The sequence below is a fragment of the Aphidius gifuensis genome, linkage group LG3 (assembly GCF_014905175.1).
Source record: "Aphidius gifuensis isolate YNYX2018 linkage group LG3, ASM1490517v1, whole genome shotgun sequence".
Classification (NCBI taxonomy): domain Eukaryota; kingdom Metazoa; phylum Arthropoda; class Insecta; order Hymenoptera; family Braconidae; genus Aphidius; species Aphidius gifuensis.
The window spans coordinates 25,999,968-26,023,435 of NC_057790.1; the positions used below are offsets into that span (position 1 = coordinate 25,999,968).

Genomic DNA, 23,468 nt, shown 5'->3' on the forward strand with positions numbered 1-23,468 from the left:
CTATTATATCTATAAACGTGAAACTGACAAACCTTCTTGCTAATGTTCTTAGCAACTACCGAACCGATCAGTATGATTTTTTTTTTAAATTAAAAATCTTATCACGGAGATTGTTATAGGCGTTTATTTGATTTTCTAACTTAATAAACAAACAAGTTATCAATTATTATAAATAATAGCCTGTTACGCGCCAGGGTTAGCAGGTGGCGTTGTGGTAGGGGCTGCTATACACTCACACAATCACAGAGTTTGAGAAAAAGAGAGAGAACGCGCTATTGCTCCAAATGATTAATCTATTCGCATTTTAACATAATCAAAAATTTAACAATGTTATTTTTGAATCAACTAGCTTAAGAATTATTAGGCAAATGAATGAATATGGATGTAGGTCGACATGAAGTTACAAGCTTAAAAATTTTGGTAACTTATCTCTCCTACTTATGCATGCGCCTATCAAATCTTGTACAGTCAACGTAAATACAAACTAGTTCTGCACTACTCTAAACGATATAAAAGTTCTATTATATTTTAGTAGTCTCAATTAATTTCAGTTGATGTGACTTTGCTGACAAGGATAAAAATAAAACAATTTCGTTTCTCTCTGAGCTACACTTTTGACGCGAGAGTTCACTTTAGTTCTTAGCACCTTATTTTAGTGCTAAGAAATTAATGTAGATGACCATATGTATAATTTATTTTGCTACATATTTATCTTTGCAACTATTTGTCCTAAATATTCTTTATCAATTTCTCAGCTTTTTTTTTAGATTTTTTGTAATTCATTTTGCTTACTTTTGATGGTAGTTACATATTTTACCGCTTGAGGGAGATGTTTTATACAAATGGATGAAACTAAGGATGTTTTAATCAGGATGTCCATCCCTGCCTACATCATCAAAAAGTCAGTTTGCAACAGCGTAGTACGTAAGGGGCTGTATCAGCTCCGTTTTAATTCTTATTTTTTAAGAATTATTTGTTTGACGTCACTGTTTGCATAATTCTCCTCATGTTTGCATAATTTTTGTCACATGCGCACGTCGTTTCGAATTGTTCTCGATAAGGAAAAAGGTAGAGTCTGCACCGTTGCCTCTAAAGAAACAATCGAGCTTTGCTAGCAATATAAGAGTATGACGTATATGGATATAATAATTATAAGGAAAATATATACCCACTTCTTTATTCATTCATTTAATGATGGTCATTTTTGTGATCATTATAGAAAAAGTTAAAAAACAACTCTTGATGTTTAATTACCTGAAAAATACAATTGAATGATTTTTTATAAATTTCATATCTCCAATAAAAATAAAAATTATATACCTATACGATATTAAGTTATTTATAATAATTAAAACACAAATTTTTTTAACATCTATTATTAATCATTTTCTTTATTATTAAAAATTAAAATGGGTTTGATAAAATATTCAAAATAATTCACTGACTTTATGAGAATTTTTTTCTACACCCTGTTTTTTTTTACCTGGTCATTATTCTGCTTTAACAAATTAACTTGAAAGTGTAGATGTATATCATCATTAGAATATTACACCAAGTTATATTACGTACTAAGCGACCATGGGTTTTACAAAAAAAAAATAAAAACAAAAAAAACAACCCGACTTCCTGGGGATCAGCAATTTGTTCGTATTTCGTTGAAAATAGTAAACAAAAGTTTTTCAAACTTGCAATTTTTATTATTATCATATATTAATTTAATAAAAATTTATTATTTTCAAAGATTACGACAATAATAAATATCACAATTTATTATTGTCTTTTAATAAAAATAATAAAATACGAAATGATAAAAAATTTTTTCATAATAAATTAATAATTTTTCTTTGAATAAAAAAATATCTTATAGAAATAATTGCCAAAGTAATTGACTGAATACATAAAAAATTAATAAATAACTCACTTTTAATTTTCCATTCAATTATAATTTTTTTTTCTATTAAAAATATTTCATTTTTTTTTCCTTCATTCTATTGAAATTATAATACGTTTTTTTTTTTTATTTCTTTAACAATTTTAAATTCAAAAAGAAGATGAAAAATGTGAAAAAAAGAGAGAAAAAAAGATAAAGAAGGATGAGAAATTTGGTTGGGTTAGACGATCAGTGGTGGCATTGGAATTTGGTATCAGAAAATGGAGAATGGAGCTCGAGGCTCCAAATATCGACGAGGAAAATAAGAAAACGAGTGCTCAAGTATATATTCCTGTGCTTGAAGGACAAGAAAGAGAAAGAAAAAAAAATAATTTCAGCTGCGTTTTCCAAGAATACCAACGTCCAAGCTAAAAAAAATAATAAAAAGAAAAAAAAAAGTATAAATCACGACTACAGGAAATCCAACAAGTGATTTTATTACGAAGATGGCTCATCGTTGATGTCGTTTTATTTTTAAAATTTTTTTATTTTTCTTTCAACTACCTCACAATTCAACCCCCATTTATATTATCCACCATGACTTATACCGAATATCAAAGCTCGCCGGAAGGCGTAAGAAATAACCATTTGCCCCCGAGATGAATCGGAAGGAAAATTTTGCTTGTGTGCGGATATCTTATTTTTTATTTAAAAAAAAATATTTTCCAATGACGCAGAGCTTTTCTGAATTTCGTATTGATACTATGATGATTATTATTATATTTTTTTTTATTGAAGCAAGCAAAGAACGTACTGTGATAATAATAATTTAAAAATATCAATTTTTTTTTTAAATAAAATAAATATATAAAAAAAAAAAATTGTCAAGTATAAAGAAGAAAGAGTCTGATGTATTTGTGTATATAGAGATTTTTGTATTTATTTATTTTTTGATTGTTGTTTTAGTGGATGGTTGGTGAGAGAGATAGAAATGACCACAAACATCCAGATCGAAGGCAAAAGATTGTCTCTAGCAGTCACAAGCGTGTATTGTAAAGTGGAAATGAAAGACTCCCTGGAGCAAAGTACAGTAGATTTGGCATCCGGTCGACGATCTAGGACCCGTTGACTATTCCCTCGAGAAAAAAAAAATACAAAAAAATCTGTGGCTCGAGGGCCACACGCCAATCGTGAAAATAAAAATAATAGTAAAAAGAAAAATAACTAAACAAACAAGAAGGTAGAAAAAAAAATATATATATGGGTTAAATAAAAAAAGAATAAAGACAAATGGTAAAAAATAAATAAAGAGATAGAAATAAATAAAAAAAAAATAGAAGCAATAAGCCTGCCGTCAGGGACAAGCGTTGTTCCCGCGACACAATCCATTACTTAATGTGAAAGGAACAAAGTTAATATGAATACACGATGCCTAGACTCTCACATTGTATATAGTCTACCAACTACCATCTACCTACTTTGCACCACCAGTGTATATATGTATTATTACAGTGAGCATGCGTTTGCAAAATTAAAAGTTAATGTTGTATAAGCGATTCCATTGTTAAATTAATTCATGAGACCAAAAGTTGGTATACATTTTTTATGAAATTTTATATATAAGACTGTATTATGTGTATTAAAAATGCTGAATAAAATATATATATATATATGAATATATATATTTTTAGAGTATTTTTATTATACAACTGAAAGTACCTTCTGTTTTTTATCAAAAGCTAAATTTTATAATGTGTTTTTAATTTCTTAAAAATAATATAATTATATAGTTTTAAAAATATTATTTAAATAATTAAAAGTTGTATTATTATTCGTTGATGGTACTAAGTTTGTTGGAAATTTGATTAATTAAGTTTTATAAATAATAAATACATATAATTTTGTAAAATTTTAAGTATAAATTTTTTATATAAAAATCACTGTTTTACGGATTTGATATAGTTTTAAGTTTATAAATAATTTAAAATGATAATGGAACTTTTGGATAATATATGAAGTTGATAATTTGAATAATTGTAAAGATATTTATAATTAAATTAATTTAATAGTAGCTTATACATATTGTTTATTGATTGTGTATACTATGTAAAAAAGTATTTGAGTTTTAATTATAAAATAGTGGTGAAATAATGAAAGCAATTTTAAATGATTTTATGTGACTTTAAATGTATTGAGATAATTTTGTAATTTTTAAATAATCTATAAAATTAATGATTCAATTATTTTTTAAAATAAAATATAAATATATTAATTATTAAATTAATATCAATTGGCGTAAGTAGAATATCTCAAATTTTAGTCAGACGTCAAAATAATATTTCAGAACATTTGATTGAAATTAAAAAAAAATAATAAAAAAAAACATACTTTCAATATAAAATTATTTTTTAAATAAATATATATCAATTAATAATTAAATTAATTTAATAATAAAAATTAATTAATAATTGATTATATTAATTTATTTGATAAGAGTGCCTCTATTTTATAATTTTCTAATATAAAAAAAAAATAGCGCTGAAATTAGCGTCTAAGTTAGCGTCTAGAAATTTGAAGTACAGGGAATATAGGGGTTTTCTTGGGCCAAGCCCTTAACTTTTATGATCAATTATTATTAAAATAGAGCTATCCTCGTAATTTTTTTTTATTGAATTGTTTAGGATCAAAGCTAGTTTAGGAAAAAAAATTATAATTTTTGAAATGGTTAAAAGGGGGTAGGAGGTCGATTTTAATTGTTTTTATTTTTTTTAACTATGGTCGGGTTGAGCTACCCTCATAAATTTTTTTTTAATATATTGTTCAGGATGTAAGCTTATTTAGAAAAAAAATTTATAATTTTTGAAATGGTCAAAAGAGGGTAGGGGGTGGGTTTTAACTATTTTTATTTTTTTTGTCTATGATAGGGTTGAGCCACCCTCGTAATTTTTTTCTCCTAAACTAGCTTAGATCTTAGACAATTCAATGAAAAAAAAATTACGAGGATGGCTCAACCCCATCATAGACAAAAAAATTAAGAATAGTTAAAATCAACCTTCTACCCTCTTTTGACCATTTCAAAAATTATAATTTTTTTTCCTTAACTAGCTTACATCCTAAACAATATATTAAAAAAAAATTTACGAGGATAGCTCAACCCCATCATAGTTAAAACAAATAAAAACAGCTAAAATCCATCCCCTACTCCCTTTTGACCATTTCAAAAATTCCCATTTTTTTTTCTAAACTAGCTTACATTCTAAGCAATTTAATAAAAGAAAAATTACGAGGATAGCTCAACTCTATCATAATTAAAAAAATTGAAAACCAGTAGTCGTCGTAGAATCGTATAAATCCACCCTCTAAAATTAAAAAAAAATTATTTACAACCTTAATTTTTTGACTACTATCATTTTCACTACTATTAATCCAAAGCAACCCGTATAATAAATAAAATACCTCCGACAAAAATAATATGCGTTTATAATTATTTTTTAAATTTTTATATTATTTTTCATTTTCCTAATATAAAAAGGACAAACATCATCGGTCTTCCGGACATTTGATTGGTCATTGTTTTTTTCTCACTTACTCTCATACAAATTTCTTTCTGTTTGCCTTTTTCTATTATTTTTTTATTTATTTCGTTAGCAACGAAAAAACAACAATACTAAGCGAGTAAACAAAATTTTTTTTGATATTTTTTTTTTTAAAATTGACATATTAAACTAGCACAACTTTTTTAATAATCATCGGATCTCGATGCAATTGGGCTTAAAATTTTGTGCGAATTATGTGTTTTTTATGTGTGAAGAAATAAATTTGAAAGAAAATTTTTTTTTTATTTTTTAAATTTTTTGAAAAAATTCAAATATTAAGCTAGCACAACTTTCTCAATAATCATCGGATCTCGATGCAATTGGGCTTAAAATTTTGTGCGACTTATGTGTTTTTTATGTGTAAAGAAATAAATTTGAAAGAAAATTTTTTTTTTATTTTTTACATATTTTCTATATTTTTTTTTTTAAAATTGACATATTAAGCTAGCACAACTTTTTTAATAATCATCGGATCTCGATGCAATTGGGCTTAAAATTTTGTGCGAATTATGTGTTTTTTATGTGTGAAGAAATAAATTTGAAAGAAAATTTTTTTTTTATTTTTTACATTTTTTTAAAAAATTCAAATATTAAGCTAGCACAACTTTTTCAATAATCATCGGATCTCGATGCAATTGGGCTTAAAATTTTGTGCGAATTATGTGTTTTTTATGTGTGAAGAAATAAATTTGAAAGAAAATTTTTTTAAATATTTTTTATATTTTTTTTAAAAATTGACATATTAAGCTAGCACAACTTTTTCAATAATCATCGGATCTTAATGCAATTGGGCTCAAAATTTTGTGCGAATTATGTGTTTTTTATGTGTGAAGAAATAATTCAAAAACAAAATTTTTTTAAATATTTTTTATATTTTTTTTTAAAATTGACATATTAAAGTATAGCACAACTTTTTCAGTAAACATTCAATCTTGATGTTATTAGACTAAAAATTACGTGTGAATTATGTGTGATTTATGTGTAAATAAATAAATTGAAAAAATTTTTCGTCGATTTATTCATTCTTTTTTTTTTTTATGATAATACTTGTGTTTATAAAATCAATGAACAATGAACCTTTTAGAAGGTATAGATACAGGCGCGCGTAGCGCGCCAATGTGCTCGTTCATATAAATAAAACAATAAATTATAAATTATATAAAAATCTATATTAAAGTAAAAGTCCTGAAATTTTAAATTTTAATAATAAAAATATAATTAAATTCATAAATCTAATATTTTTTGTTGAAATTAAAAAAATCCATGTAAAATAAAAATGATGACATCAATAAACTTACCAAGAGAGTGCATTAAAATAATATTTAATATTTACATCATAATGTTTAAAATATATGTGTATATTGTACATCAAACAAATACAAAGGTTTTCATCGTTTTAACAATTCGTAGCGCGTCGCGTTAACAGCGTTACGACAACAAGCCCAGAGTCGTAGAAACTTATAACGAGAAAATAATGAACCCAGAGTTGGTAGCCATCAGTGGGGTCTGTTTGGAATGCAACTCGGTGTGCTTTTACTACCCTTTACCCTTCATCCCTTGCCTCTTATTTCAACTCCATGCCTGAACCTCGTGCGGTCTATATCTTTCTCTTCCTCTCTCTCTTCCCTCTATTTTTCTCTCTTGTTTTTACTTTTTTCAAATTTATTTCCTCTCTCTACTTCTCTCTCATTTTTCTTTTTCAATTTCTTAGTCTACTCTCAAACTGACATACCCTTTATTTACCATTAACCCCCTTTAAAATTTGCAACTGGCAAGACCACCTAAAGCCATCGAAAAAATTTATATATATACAATTGACCCTTGCACTCGTCTACTTGACAAACGCAGCAGTTTTATATATATTTTTTTTTTTAAACCAACAATTTTTATTTTTTTTTTTTTTATTTATTTTCCTGACCCTTTATATAGTCAAAAAAAAAAAACAAGCATAACTTTTTTTTTTTTATTTTTATTTTTTTATTATTTTGTTGTTTTTATTTATTTATAATTATTATTATTTTTGTATCTGGCTTTTTATATTCCATACGACTACTTGTACAGAGGTCTGGTTTTTTCAATGGAAAAGTACTTGCTTGATACTTGGCTTTTTTTTTTTCTTTCTCACCTTATTTTTATTTTTTTCTTTTCGTTGTTTTTAATTTTTTTTTTTATGTTTGTATTTATTTTTATTTATTTATTTATTTTTTTTCGCCTTGTTTTTCGACGGATTGCATGTCTTGGCATTTTATGTACATGTAAAATTTTAGTGTGGTGTGTATATTTTTTTTTTTTTTTTCGTTGAAAGTTGAGTGGATGAAACAAATAGTCGTTGCTTCAATGTCGGTATATTTTATAGACTCTATTTTTATATACATACTTTTCATATAATGTACATATAATTTTTTACTGTGTGAATGTGTGTGTGTGTGTGTATTGAGGTGACCGAGTACTCGACTCATGTAAATTACAACTTCAGAGATTTTTTTTTTTTGCTCTCTTGTTGCCGGGCTTTTTTTATTTTTGCTTTCAAACGATTTTTGTGACGACTTTTGAGTGTTCTAGAGAAATACTTTCAAACCCCATTCATGATCAACATTATGTGTGAGGGTTCATACTGGCTTAACACCCTTTGTCAATTCTTCAAACCTTTTGAATCTTAGATACATTTTTTTATTTCATTTTTCATTCGTCTTTGATTATAATTAACGAGAAAATATACATACATCAAATTATCATACAATCAAATATTTTTTCTACACTTAATAATATAAATTCAAAATTATTTTATTATTTTCTTATTTTAATTTTTAAAACTTTTTACTTTCTTTTTCTTTGCACAAATTTACCTGAGCTTTTTGCTCTTGCAAATTTGTTTTTTTCTTTGTTTAAATATCAAATAAAATATTTAAAAAATATTATTAAATTTAAATAGTTCATATTGATAATTTCTCACTAAAATTTTATATTTATTTTTCATTATTTTTTAAATTACAATTACATCAAATATAGACGACAGAAAGATATTTGAATTTTTTCAAATTCCAAGTTACCAAGTTGTCTGTAAAAAAAAAAAAAAAAACGAACGAACAAATGAAAAAATAAAAACAGCATTGTATTTTTTATTGGAAGGGTTTGCTGGTGGGATAGATGGAGGTTGAAATACATGGGGTGAAAAAGGGATGAAACAAATCGAACTTGGAATTTTCTTCAAGTGGCAGCGAGGGGGGAAAAAGCAAAGAGGAAAATCTGGCTCGTAGACAACCAAACGGGTGGTATATCTCTCTGTACTTTTTATATATATATATTGTATCAAGGGTGTACTCAATTCTATGTGTACATACTCTATACATTTATATATGTATGTGTAGAGGTATCTATGTACTTGTATTATATGTATAATATGAGATTGAAGAGTGATGCTTCGTGCATGCTTTTTCAAGAATCCGTTGTAACGCATCCCTTTACGTGACGGATGTTTTCAATTTTTTTTTTTTTTTTATATTTTTTTCCTTCAGGCTTCTATTAGGTATATAAAAATGTGTTGGTATGTTAATGTGTTGGGAAAATATTTTTTGTGTATATATATATATTTACCTATGTGCTGAGGATGGATTACAGGAATTTTATTCTGATCGTGATTATTCCACGCTTACCGATATAAAATATAAAATATTATATTGCTGTATTATTGTACAATAATCGAGTCTAACCATCCAAAAAAAAATTGAAATAAAATTTTAGATATATTGTCACGTTGTTTTGATGGGATTTATAAAATAAAAAATTATTTTTATTTAATTTAAAATATGAAAACAAAAGGAAATTAAAATATGATAAAAATAATATAATGTATTATTATTTTTTTAATTGAAAAATATTATTTTTATTTATTTTTTTTTGACAATTTTTATAATAAAATTTTATTTATTTTTAGATGATAAATATATTGTTGTTTTACAAACAGAAAGGCTTGATTATTAAAAAAATTAAAATAAAATTTTAAAAGGCTTATTTGCAATTTTATGTTGAACAATTCAAAGTAGTTTGATGGCTGACAACATGCTGATTTATATCACTTAAATTATGTGTATATGAACATTTTAAAATTTGACAAATTTAAGCTCTTTTTATTTTGAGAATTTTTTCATTTATTGATAATAACAAATTGCTTAATTTAACAGATACAAGCATTTTTTAATTTTATTATTTTTTAAATTGATAATAACATAAGATCACAACGAATCAAGTCAATTATATTTTTATAATTTACATTTACAAAATAAATATATTTCTTGAATTTTTTTTATTTTCAATTCAACTTGTAAACACACACTGTTTATGACTTTATTATTATCCAAAATTATAGCAAAAATAAAGCTTTAATTTTTTAAGAACTTGGTATTACTCGATTGACCATAAAAATATAAAAATATTTATTTATTCTTTTTTTTCTTCAGCATTTTATAACTCTTGTAAATCGTCAAAAAATAAACTCAGGTTTTTTAATTATTTTATAAAAAAAAAAAAACAGTTAAATGTAGTCTTGAAATTTGAAAATAATAAATGAACGTATATATTTGAAAAATAAAAAAATTGATTTAAAATTTTAATTACTAAAAAATATTAAATTATTATTTTTTTTTTTATTTCTAATTTACCAGGTCGTGGGCTTTCGGCTATGTCGTGGCGAGTTTTTAATTTTCCTCATAACAAAAGACCAAAATTTTTTTTTAGTTATCATGAAGTAGAAAATATCAGGTAATTATTATGTAAAAATGGTTAATAATAAAATTAGAAGCAAGGGGTAGTTAATAGCGTGGGCACGAACTGACGCCCTCTGGCAACGGCTTATTTAATGATTTTCGTTATTGGTCCAGGGTGTATGTGTGTATATATATAAAGTCATATTACATTGCTTTTTTGAAACTGTAGTTTTAACTCTCAGTAGCCAAATCGTAAAGCTATCCTTGCACATCTGTTGCCCTATACTTTTTTTAAATTTTTTATTTTAATATTGGAATATAGGCTACGCTCACAATTCGCCCAATTCGTTCATATATAGATTTTACCTGTTTTTTATTTTTTTACAGATTTAAAAATTTTGATTACGATAATTTAGTATAAATTTATTTTCGTATTTAAAAATATTAAAACATTCATCAACGTTCGTCCCAAGGCTTTACGGTATTTATAATAAAAAAAAAAAAAAAAAGAAATAAATTATCATATTAATTAGGATATTATTAATCCTATTTAATTCTTTTTTTAGTTTTGATAATTTCAAACTCATTTCATGTCAAAAAAATTTATAATTAAATTTAATTTGACATTAATTTAAAAATGACAGTAATTTAATTTTTTTTTAAATTTAAAAATAATTCAAAATATTGAGAAATTAAAAATTTTATTTTACTTGGAATTCATTTAAACATTTTATTTTTTGAATTTAATAATAGTTAAAAAAAAATCTATTTTAATTGAAATATTTAAGTATTTTTTTTGGCAAATATATTGTCCAAAAAAATTCATGTAATTTAATAAATGCAAATTAATTTTTTAAGCTTCATAAAACTTTACAAATTAAATAATAGAAATGATTTTTGATTAATCGAATAGTTTTACCAATTATCTAACAAAAATATCTGAAACTTCAAATAAAACAATCAAATTTCACCCTAAAAATAACATTATATTTTTTTTTTCATGAAAAAAAATATAAAATTACTAAAAATAAATGTGGAAATTATTTAAATACCTGATTCTTCATAAAATTATTTGATGAAATTATAAATAATCTGCCCCAGACGTGGCCCAGTGGCCTGAATAATTTTTTTTTAAATAAATTCCTCAATACGCCACGTAATTAAAAAATAAAAAACTTGAAAAAAAAGTTTCTAGTACTTAAGCTCAATTAAAAAATAATAGAATCAACTAATTTATTAACTGGTAATATTATCAGCCATTTCTTCATAAAACTCATCAAGTAAAATAATGCAAATGATTTTTTTTTTCAAACTAAAAATCATCAGTTTCTTTTATTTAATTTTCTTTTTCAAATTCTGTCATCTTTTTTCTCTGTAAAAGTTTTCCATCATAAAATCAAGTCGATAGTTGTAGATATATATATAATAAAATAAAAAAAAAAAAGTGGAACGAGTCTAGGACCATATCCACAATTTTTTTTTTTCCCAAGAGTATAGTTTTTATCCAAAATGCGCGTCGTTGCTTGCTTTGAACGATGAATACACGTCTTCAACTTTTCTTCGCAGTATAAAACTTTCATCTACACATACACATATTTATATATTATATATATATGTGAAGATTTAACGTAACGCGATTCTCTGGAATATCAAATTGAAACGTGAAGAATTTTTTACCTTTTCTTTTTTTTTGCATATGGCGTTATCAGCGTGAAATCTACGTTCATCTTTTATTTTATACGTATATATCATTTGCCTTTTTTTTTTTTGTCTAATTTATTTATTTTTTTTTTCGGAGCTTTCAAAGTTGGTTATGTTTTTGATCATCAAAAATGAGAAGATATAAAGTTGAAAAAATAGTTGTTGAACAGTAAGTTAGATATATAGAGCTAGTTGAAAATAGCAAGATGTTGGATTGTGAATTTTCTGGGTGAAAAAAATATAAGAAAACTAAGACATAGCCTCTATGGAGAAGCGAATCGAACTTGATTGGTTTTAGTCTCTTGGGAATTTATATCGGTGGACCGTATTTTTATACATACATGTGAACATGTTAACATCAAAATGACCAAGATGTTTTTTCATTTTTTTTTCTTTATTCTTGAATGACATATTTTCATCAGGATTAAAAATATCCTACTTGAATTTTACTTTATCTTCTTTTCATATTTTTTTTTTTTTAATTACACTAGAATTATTATTTTTATTAATTTTTTCTGGGGGTGTTGGATAATGATTTTTTTAATTTTTTGGAATATAATTTTTTTGTCTGACTGAAATCTGATATATACTACTTACTTATGAGTAGTTACAATATTTTCTTGGTGATGGTGTCGTTAATTTTTCTTTAAATTTTTATGCAAGTCTCTTTCCATCTTATTCCTAGTGAAAATATTTCTCATAAATTTCTCCGTAATTTCTCAGGGTTTCTTCTAAATTAACCCATGCGGAGAAATGTGTGAAAAAATAATCTCCGAAATCGGTGATGAGGAAAAATATTATCAGCAGTTTCTCCAAAAAATACTTCGGTTAGTTTTTTCGGAGAAAATTCGGAGTAACTTTTCTACGCCAAAAACAAATTCTCTTCTCATTTATCCGCATGAGTTAATATGGAAGGAATTCAGAAAAATATTATCACCAAGGATCTAAAAGTAAAATTAATAATAAATTAATTAAATATAAATACAATATATATGTAAATTTAAAAAATAATTTCCACGTGTACCGGTACACTGTCTTGATCATTGGCACTTAAAGTTTCAATGCTTTTAGTTTTACTTTTTTTCGTGTCTTTGTGTAGCGTTGTCATAGTTCGACAATAATGAATAATTCGAAAAGATTTCCACTTTTTTTTCCTTTTGGTGGGGTTTCGAGGTCGAGATATCGTAGTCAAAATGGCGTGGAATGATACCACGACATTTCGACTCCGATATTTCGACCGCGACATGTAGATTCGAGACATTTTGACCGATGATATTTCAACCCGAGATATTCCGACTGTACAATTCAACGAAGGATAATCCTCAATTACAGAATCCTGCTCACCAGGGGTTTTGTAATTACCTGATAGTTTTAAAGTGACGTCACGACATAAACAATTTTTATTACACAATGGTGGTGGTAAAGAAAGTATACTAGTGTTTGGTACTCTTAAGTTTGCACATTTAAATTTATTAAAAAAGTACTCTTATGATATCTGTGGTGATGGCACTTTCATTTGTGCGCAATATTTGACATTAAAAAAAACAACAAATGTCACTTAAAATTAATTGGAACAATTTAAAAATGAATTAATTAGATTTTATTTGTAAAATTTATTGAATCATTCATTTTATAATTGCCATTTAAAATAATTTTCGATTTTTAAATCACCTGCTTACTTAAATAACCAGCTGACCAATAAATTTTCGTCTTTTGTAATAATTTTTTTGAACGATTTTCTTATCAATTTTCTGAATAATATAAATTTTCTATTATTTTAAAAATTGATATTTAAAGATTAAGATTAAATTGACATTTTATCGACTTGAAAATTGCAAATTTATTTTAAATTATATTTAATATTAAAATTGACCTGTCCAGTATCTCACCCTTGGAATTAAATTTGCCTTTATTTTTTACTCAATCAACACTGATAATTATATTCAAATTAGAAAATTTCTTCAATAAGAATAATATTAAAATAATATTTTTAATTTATCAAAATGATTGTCTTTTTTAATATTTAATTTAAATATTATTTATCCATCTTTTATTTAAAAGTTCGAAAAGATGGTTTTTATGCTGTTGGAAAATATATAACTTTAAGAGTCAGATGAATCGTACAACCCCCAAGGTGGTGCTTGCAAGCGTGTAATTTTCGATCGTTCACTGAGAAACATTTTCGTTCTGGAAACTTTTTTTTTGCCTCGGGGTTAAAATTTTTTACTGTATGTTGTAGATATAACTATTGTCAATTCAATATATATATTGACACTTTGACTTTTTTTTTTTTTTGACAGCCATAAATCAATAAACTTTTCGAAAATATATATTTTTTTTAATTTAAAAAAAATTCTTATTATAAAAAATTACAGCTATTTAAATTATTAATTAATTAATTAAATTAATAATACATATTGAAATTACAAATAAATTAAATAAATGAAAAAAATTTGGTAAAATAATATTTTTTTATTGTATAAATAAAATAAATAGAAAAAAAAGTTGAGGTGTTTTTGTGTAGGATGTTTGGCACACACGATACCATCATTATCTGGCATCTTATCGCGTTCAAGAAAAGCGAGATAAGAGCACTTTTGCAATACGCTATACTTTAGGTTGAGACTTTTTATATATAATGTTTTTTTTTTTTTTTTTATATTATAGTTGCGAACGCACAGCGTGTGCGGCATCCCTCACTTGTGAAGTGATATTGCTTTACGCAGACAGACATCTATACACGTCTCGCAAATTCACAAACACATATTTATTTTTTATATTGAAAATATATGTTAGTGTGCGTGGATTTTTTCAAATGTATTGTATACGTATAGTTAGAATGTACATTGGAGTATCTACTTTAATCCAAACAGCAATCATTGTTGGACAATAAAAAACAAAAATTATTATTTTTCTGAAAATAAAACATACGATTTTTACTGATGATAATATATATCACACATTTTTTTGATGTCTTTTTCAAACAATCATGTATCTTTATTATAATTTTATTATAAAGTTTTTATTTTAATTTTTATTTTCAATAATACATAATTGTTTTATTCAATTTTTAAATAATCCATCGAGTCAAATGATTTAATTTTTTTTTTTTTAAATAAATATAAATCTATTGATAATTTAATAATATTTATTTCATTTATTTATTTCATTAATATTTTAATTTTAATAATTCAATGAGATTAATTGGATTTTATTTTTTCGTTTTTAAAATATTTTTTTATTTTATTTATATTTTTAACAAGTGTTTTGAGACTTTGTAACGTCATTGGCTGATTGATTTTAAATATAGCACTTTTTAAAAATGAAATATACTTAAAATTTTTTAATAATTTATCTATAATTGATGACCCATTAAAATATGAAATAATTATCAAAATTTTTTTTTTCTTCTTGAATATTTAATTCAAATATTAAAAAAAGAAAAGAAAATCAATAAACCTGGGATATTTTTTTAAATAGTTTAAAAGAAAATTAGTTGCTTCAACTGGACAATTCTACAATCAATATATAATATTTTTTTTTCCATGTTCCACCGACTTTTACAAAGATACATTATAAAATTAAAAAAAAAAAAAACTCATTAAAAATGTATGCCTTCACCTGTATACTTTATTCATTTATTATTTTCGTATATGAATTTACTTTTGTTTTTGTTCATTCAGATAGAACAACCAGTTTGCGTTGATGAAATTATTAAAATTTTTTTTTTGAATTAATGAAAACCCGTCGAGTATCCCAGGATGGTTCACAGTTGAAATTGCGGACCATCAGAGAATTCAAAACTGGCCCGTGCGTATTCCCCAAGGAATAAAAAAAAATGTAAAAAAAAAAATCTACAGCATCCACATATACACTAAAACAATACACCTATATATTTTCACAGCTCGTCAAATATTTTTCGAGATACTGAATTAAAACTCATACATATAAAAATACCATTTTGAATACTCGATACGTTTATCCCATAAAAAAATTTCAACAAAAGAAAATTGTAAAAGAAAAATGAATAAACATAATAAATTTTTCAAATGTTACAATTTATTATTTCTCTAATTTTTATGTTTTTCTTATTCTAAAAAATAATAATAATTCCTCAAATAAATATTTTCATGTTACTGAAAAAATGTTGTCAATTGAGGTCAGAATGAAAATAATACCGAGAAATTTTTTTTACAACAAAATAACCTGAGGAATTTTTTAGCAAACGTATGAGACAAAGAAAATTTATTTTTCTTTTATTCACATATTTTGATCGAATAATAATAAAACAATAAAAAAAAAAAATTTCAATGAAAAAATATATTACTAATAAAATTGATAAAAAAAAAAAATAATAAAATGAATATTGGTATTTTTTTTTTTCAATAAAAACAATACAACCTGATGAAATTAAAAAAAAACTATTTGAAAATTTAAATAATATGTATTTTATTATTATTAAAATATTCAATTTATATTTTTTAATTAAAGATGAAAAAAATATTATGAAAAATAATATTTATTGGTGTTTTATTGTCGTTTTAAAATAATTAATTAATTTTTGTGTCGAGTGAATTTATCGTGAATGAAAATATAATTTAGAATTTTTTTTTTTGTAGATATTCAACAAATGATTTATTTCTGAGATAGTAGTTATTTTTGGCTATGGTTATAACCGGTTGGAAGCAAAATTACATTAACATAAACATGATAGTCTCATCGGTTATTTCAATTCACTATATAAATCGTCAAACATATGCATCAAAAGTATTATTTTGTAACACGCTCCATATATTTTAACCATCCTCTGTCAGCTTGCACAACCTATCGACAAACAAACATAGAAAAATGAATATATTTATCACTAAAATATCGAAAAAGTGTATATTTTATTTATTTTTATTCTTTGCTATTTATAAATTTATTTATTTTTTAATAATATATATTTTACATTTTATCTAAATTCATTTTTAAAAACTAGTTTTAACTATTTAATTTTCCTGTTTATAAAAATAAAATTAAGCTAATATTATTATCACGATAATTAAATTAGAATAAATAAAAAAAAATTTTAGTTATGATTTTTTTAACATGAGAAAAATATACATGCTTTTTAAATTATTTATTCAAAATTTTTTTCATTTTTTTATTATTAATTTTACAGTGTTTATGAGTTGCTGTTTTTTTTTTAAAAAAAAAACATTTAATTTTGATTTTTAAGTAGGTGTTATTGTAGTTAATTGAGTCATAAATAAGAGGAAGTTTTACTAAATCAATTTTGAATTTAAAAGGATGTCTTTAAATAATTATGTAATTTTTTTTTTTCTTTTTGTTTTTTGATAATGAATTTATAAACTTTGTAAGTTGAGTTTTTTTGTTAAAACTTTGAGCTTAATTTGTACAGTAGATGAAAAATTTTAGTGTCAAAAATGAATTACTTGAAATAATTTTAATAAAATTAATAAATAATAATAACTTTTAACAATTAAAAAATCTTTAAATTGCAATATTTAAAATTATGTCATTTAAGAAATTTAAGTAATAATAAAAATAAATTAATTTGATTAAAAAATTAAATACTTTTTTAACTTTAAAATATTTATTATTAATTAAATTATAAAATATTATTGTTTCCAATTAATACTAAAGTTTACGTCAAACTTGTCTTGTTAAGATAACGATATTCGAAAATTGAATGGTAAAGTAAATTATCATGAAAATTGAATTATCAACTCTTGATAAAAGGTCAAATGAAGATGAAATATTTGACTTGTCAAATGTTGTATAATAAATATTGAAAGCTTAATTAAAGTTTATATATATATCGATGGATAAAATGTAAAGATGTTAAGAGCAAAAAATAAAATAGTAAAAATAAGTGATGAAATGAAAGTGGGAGGGAGGGGGGATGATTATTTAAGTATAATAATAGATGTAGCGTTATATTATTAGACAAGAGAAAAGGTTGTGGGTTAAGTAAGTGGTTAAGAGGTGGTTGGTGGTCTTGGCCCTCTGTGGGTAATGGAATAAAAACACTCGACCCTGATGTCGTAGACGATGGAGGACCCCATAAGGATCCTTCTCAATCTACTTCAGTCAACCTGCTTTTATCATTTTTTATATATATATTTTTTTTTAAATTTTTTTTATTTACTTTTTTTCAATTTTATCTCATTCTATCCACTACTCATTTTTATTATTTTTATTTTTTTTTTTTAAATATTTTTTTATGTTTTTTAATCGCTACTGACTTGACTCTTGACATCCTGACACGGACCATCAAACGACGTGATACTTTATCCCCGACTCTCCTGTCAAATTCTTGTCTTATAAATTTTTTTTTTTATTCTTTTTATCGGCTCTCCATTATCATCATTATTTCTTTTTTAAATATATATTTTTTTTTGAAATAATTATTTACATATATTTGAAAAAATGTACATTGGAGTATCTACTTTAATCCAAACGGTAATCATTGTTGGACAATAAAAAACAAAAATTATTATTCTTCTGAAAATAAAACATACGATTTTTACTGATGATAATATATATCACACATTTTTTTGATGTCTTTTTCAAACAATCATGTATCTTTATTATAATTTTATTATAAAGTTTTTATTTTAATTTTTATTTTCAATAATACATAATTGTTTTATTCAATTTTTAAATAATCCATCGAGTCAAATGATTTAATTTTTTTTTTTTAAATAAATATAAATCTATTGATAATTTAATAATATTTATTTAATTTATTTATTTCATTAATATTTTAATTTTAATAATTCAATGAGATTAATTGGATTTTATTTTTTCGTTTTTAAAATATTTTTTTATTTTATTTATATTTTTAACAAGTGTTTTGAGACTTTGTAACGTCATTGGCTGATTGATTTTAAATATAGCAATTTTTAAAAATGAAATATACTTGAAATTATTTATATTATTCTTATCGAATAATTATTAAAAATCAGAGTATCAAATATTATTTCAATTTTCATTTATCTTTATTTCTGATTATCATTTTTCTTTTGAAATTTATGATTTGAACCTAATCCTTCAACCTGAACCTTTCTGTCAAATCCTCATCTTTTAAATTCTTTTTTTTTCGACATTATTTATTATTGTTTCTTTTTCAAGTATTCTATTTTTTGGTTCTTTACATTCCACTTATATACAGTCATTAATTTATATATTACAAAATTTCCAAAATTCAATTTATCAATTAATTTCGCTAATCAATACTCTTATAGATGTTAATAATTTATGAAGAGTGAAAATCTAGCTAAATATCTTTTCTCAATGTGTATTACCATTATCAATAGTAAATTATTTTTATTTTTAATCAAATAAAATAGATATTTAATTAAATTCAATTGTCGGACTCGTATAAATTAATTCGTGGCTTTCAATAGAGCACAATGCAACAGGTGACATACAAACAGTCTCATTGAGAGCGTATCAATAAAACATTTTTTTTTTTTTCTTTTATATTCTAGTTTTATTTTTAACGTCGGATTTTATTTGTTTTATTCATTTTTTTCCCATGGAAATATTATCTGGATTTTTTTTTTTTTCATATTCAATTTATTACGCATTAACATTGATTGTTTTTTTTTTTTACATATAAATCAATCCATATATATTTGTTTTTATGAATGACAAAAATAAAATGTAAATATAGATGATAATTTTTCAAAGTCAAATGTAAATTTTAAAGTTTTATTTTCGAATAAATGACGAGACATTTTAACAAGTAATAAATGTCAACTTATTTTTTACAAATGAAAAAAATTAATTTTTAACGATGTCTAAAGAGTCGGCTCAATAATGATAATTTATTAATTTTTGTATTTTAAAAAAGTTTATTATAAATTGGCATTTTTAAATTATTAATAAAATTAATTTAAAAAATTTTTAAAAACACAATTTTTCTTTGACATTAATTTTTTTTTTATCATATTTTTAAATTTTCTATAATTCCACCAAAGCAAAGAATTAAATTACAAAGCAAAATTTAAATTCCAATCTTAAATTGAAAAAAAAAAAACCCTTTAATTGAATAATTCAAATAAATTTTAAAATTTATTTAAAAAAAAATTTTTTTTTAAATTTTTATTTCTGAAAATCTATTTAAATTTTATTATAAAAAAAAAAAAAACCACACGATAAAGTTTTGACATTTTTCTGAGAATAATAAAACGAAAGAATTTTGAAATTTTCTTAAACATCGTATGAGTAATATTTAAAATAAAAAAATATTCGAAAATTTATATATAAATTTTAAAAATTCTTTAAAACAAAATAATAAAGAATAGTAGTTAGATTAAAAAATAAAAAAAAAAAAAAAAATATTATATATTTAAAATAATAATAATATATAATAAAAATATACATAATATTAAATTTGGTGGGTGGCTTTTATCATTGAGAAGAGGCGGAGCAACGTCGCGCGTCGTCGTCGTGTGCCCTTCAGTGATCGTGGCATCCTGGCAAGCTTTGGCGTTGCTATATTTTCACGGGTGGGATAAGAAGGGGGAAAAGCACCCTCAACTTAAATTCACTCCAGTTACCGATGAAAGCTCGGCTTGATAACAACGTGTTTATATCAATAAAATCCATACATAATAACCACGTGTTCTTCAATAAAACAAAAACAAATAATTTTACCAAAAAAAAAAAAATTAAAAAAAACTATAAATTAACAAAATTTCATGTGTTAAATTAATTAATTAATTATTTATTTTTATTTTTAATTGAGTGCCGTGTCCTAGGATATAATTATCACAGATTAATAAATTTTTTTTTCTCAAATTTCTTATAAAATTATTAAGGTAAGAATTAATTAATTTCATATAAAAAAAAATTTTTTTTTTTGATTTTATAAATTAAATTTTAAATATCTTGTAGTTTTAATTGAAATAAATTAAGTGTTTTTTTTTTTTATTAAATTTTAATTATTATTTAATTTATTTGTATATTTTTTTTTTTTTTAATTAATTTTTTGGTGGAATTTAAATTGAGGGTTGTTTTAAAATTTGACTTTTGAATATAAAAGTCAGTTAACATTGTCATTTGTATATATGTAGATGTTGAAAAAAAAAAAAAAAATACAAGGTGTATATATATAGTGTGTACATATAGACAGCCAAAAGTGTACGACGTCAGCGTTTCGATTCACGTTAATGAACGTTTGAGGGTGGCTTGTAGGGTGTTTGACGCTGATTGCTCATCGGTGTGGAACGTTAATTAGGGTCTTGTATTGGTCCCTGAACCTCTGTTTCTATATAGATCTTTTTAAACTTTTACCCTTCGTTTTACTTGCCTTATATATACTTATAAGTATATATACATTCACCCTATGACTCGCTATTTTCACTCCCTATTCTTTCAATTATTTCCATACACGATTCAAGCTAAATATGTCTCGTTACAAATTAAAAAAAAATATACAATATCTGTACAAGTGAATTTTAAGTTATTTTTTCTTCCATAGAAATAAAAAGAATGTGAAAAATTATATCGAGATGATTTGGAAGAAAATTCGTATTAAAAAAGTTTAATAGTTTTTATTTTATTTTAGTTCATTTTTTTTTTTTTTTTCTTTTGGTGAATGTAAAAATATAAAAAATTATTTTTTGACGAAAAAACAAAGTTTACATTTTTTTTTTGAGTGTTTCTATTATACGAAAAAGCGCATGGAATGTATTTCAATTTCAAGTGAAAATAAGAAAAAATAAAAAATGAAAGATAGGCAGTTTAAGAAAAATAGATGAAATAAAAAAAAATAAAAAAATTGGTAAAATGTAAAGTATAAGAAAGAATTGTTTTTAACTTTTCTGTATATTTTTTTCATTTACTATTATACTGTTATACGTGTTACCGGTTATTTTATTTCGGCTGACTATATACTGGTTCGTTCTACTTCATCACAGTAAATGTATATTTGCGTATATAAAATTCACTGGAATTCAATACTATTAAAAATAAAAAAAATATAAAAAATACTCAGGTAAAATATAAATAAAAGAAATAAAAAAAAATCTTGTTAGTTGTGTTCATAAGAAAAATATACGACAGCATAAAATTTACTTAAATAGTTAAATAAAAATTCAACAAAAAAAAAAAAAAATCATAACGATAAATAAAAAGCAGATAAATTTATTTTACTATATTTTTTATAAATAAAATTACGGTTATTATTTATTTTATGTAAAATATAAAATTACTAGTTTTTTTTTTACTTAAAATAAAAATTTTATAATATATAAAAAAAATAAAAATATCATTATTATTTTCTTACTTTAAAAATACAATTTTTATTTTTCTTTTTTATACAAAATTACTGTCATATTTTCTTTTGTCTAAAATAAAATAATATAATTGTTTTTTATTTTCATTATTTTTATTGATTACAATAGTAAAAAAAAATTAAAATGAAATTACTATTATAGAAAATTTTTGCATACAAATTTTTATATAAAAAAAGAGTAAAATTTAAAGAAAAATGATAAATAAATTTGATATTTTTTATAATTATACATAAAGCAACTATTAAATTGATTTGATGCATGTTTAAATATATATTTAACATACGATTTACGAGTATCAAGGTGAGTTGATTGTTGGATTATGTAGGCAGATAATAATGATGGTTATTTGTGTGGTGTATTTCATTCTTTCAGTATTTAGGCACCAGGGCGGAATCATTTAGCACGCAATCTTGTCGTATAATTATTTTTTGTTTTAATTTTTTTTTTTTTATATATAACATGGCCAACACGTAATGCCACATGATAAAACCACCCCTTTAACATTATCTCACACTCTTTAAAACACTTTATACACAAGCACATATGTATGTACAAGTACTTTTACAATTTGCAATGGTCTGTCACGTATTAAACACGCGTGCATGCACTTATAATATACACGATAAACATTTAGTTATACTTGAAAACTTCAAAGGCATGAAAATTTTATACCTTCAACATATATACATATCAGAAATTCAAATATTAAACTATATCTTAAACTTACTTGCTCGTAAAAATATAAAATAAATATTATTACTACAAATAAACACTAAAGTATTTTTTATATTTTTTTTAAAATTAATTTATCTTTCTTTTCAAATTGTTGTTTGATTAATTTTATTTATTTATTTTTTTTAAATTAATTAAAAGGATTGGAAAATTTTTTTATTTAAAAGTTTTAATTATTTTTAATGAATTGGTAATTTATTTTGGTGATTATATATTTTGATTATTTAAAAAAAAATATTTTAAACAAGTTATTAAATTCATGAAAATTTGAATAATGTTGAAATTTTTTTTTAAGTGAATTTTTCTAATAGTGTTCGCTTAAAGAATGGATATTATTATTGAATAATTTTTTTTTGAATTAGATTTGTTTATTTTAATTGAATAATAATTGCTTTTTAATAATAAAAATATTATTTTAACTATGTATAGAGAGTATTTAATTATAAAAAAAAGTTGAAAAAAAAAAAAAAATATACATATGGTTATTACAAGGGTGTTTAATTCTAAGGGTGAATTTAGACACGCAAAGTACAAGTCTCTAATTGATCGGTGG

The 23,468-nt window shown here is 23.2% G+C and overlaps 1 protein-coding gene across 1 annotated transcript in view; it reads left to right on the forward strand.

The window, feature by feature from the left end:
* Positions 1–2,158: 2,158 nt before the first annotated feature.
* Positions 2,159–23,468, forward strand: part of LOC122851117 (lachesin-like) — a 68,682-nt gene continuing 47,372 nt past the window's right edge. Inside the window, exon 1 of the mRNA XM_044150164.1 lies at positions 2,159–2,212. Within this exon, the coding sequence (XP_044006099.1) occupies positions 2,159–2,212 (54 nt within the window). The remainder of the gene's footprint in view (positions 2,213–23,468) is intronic.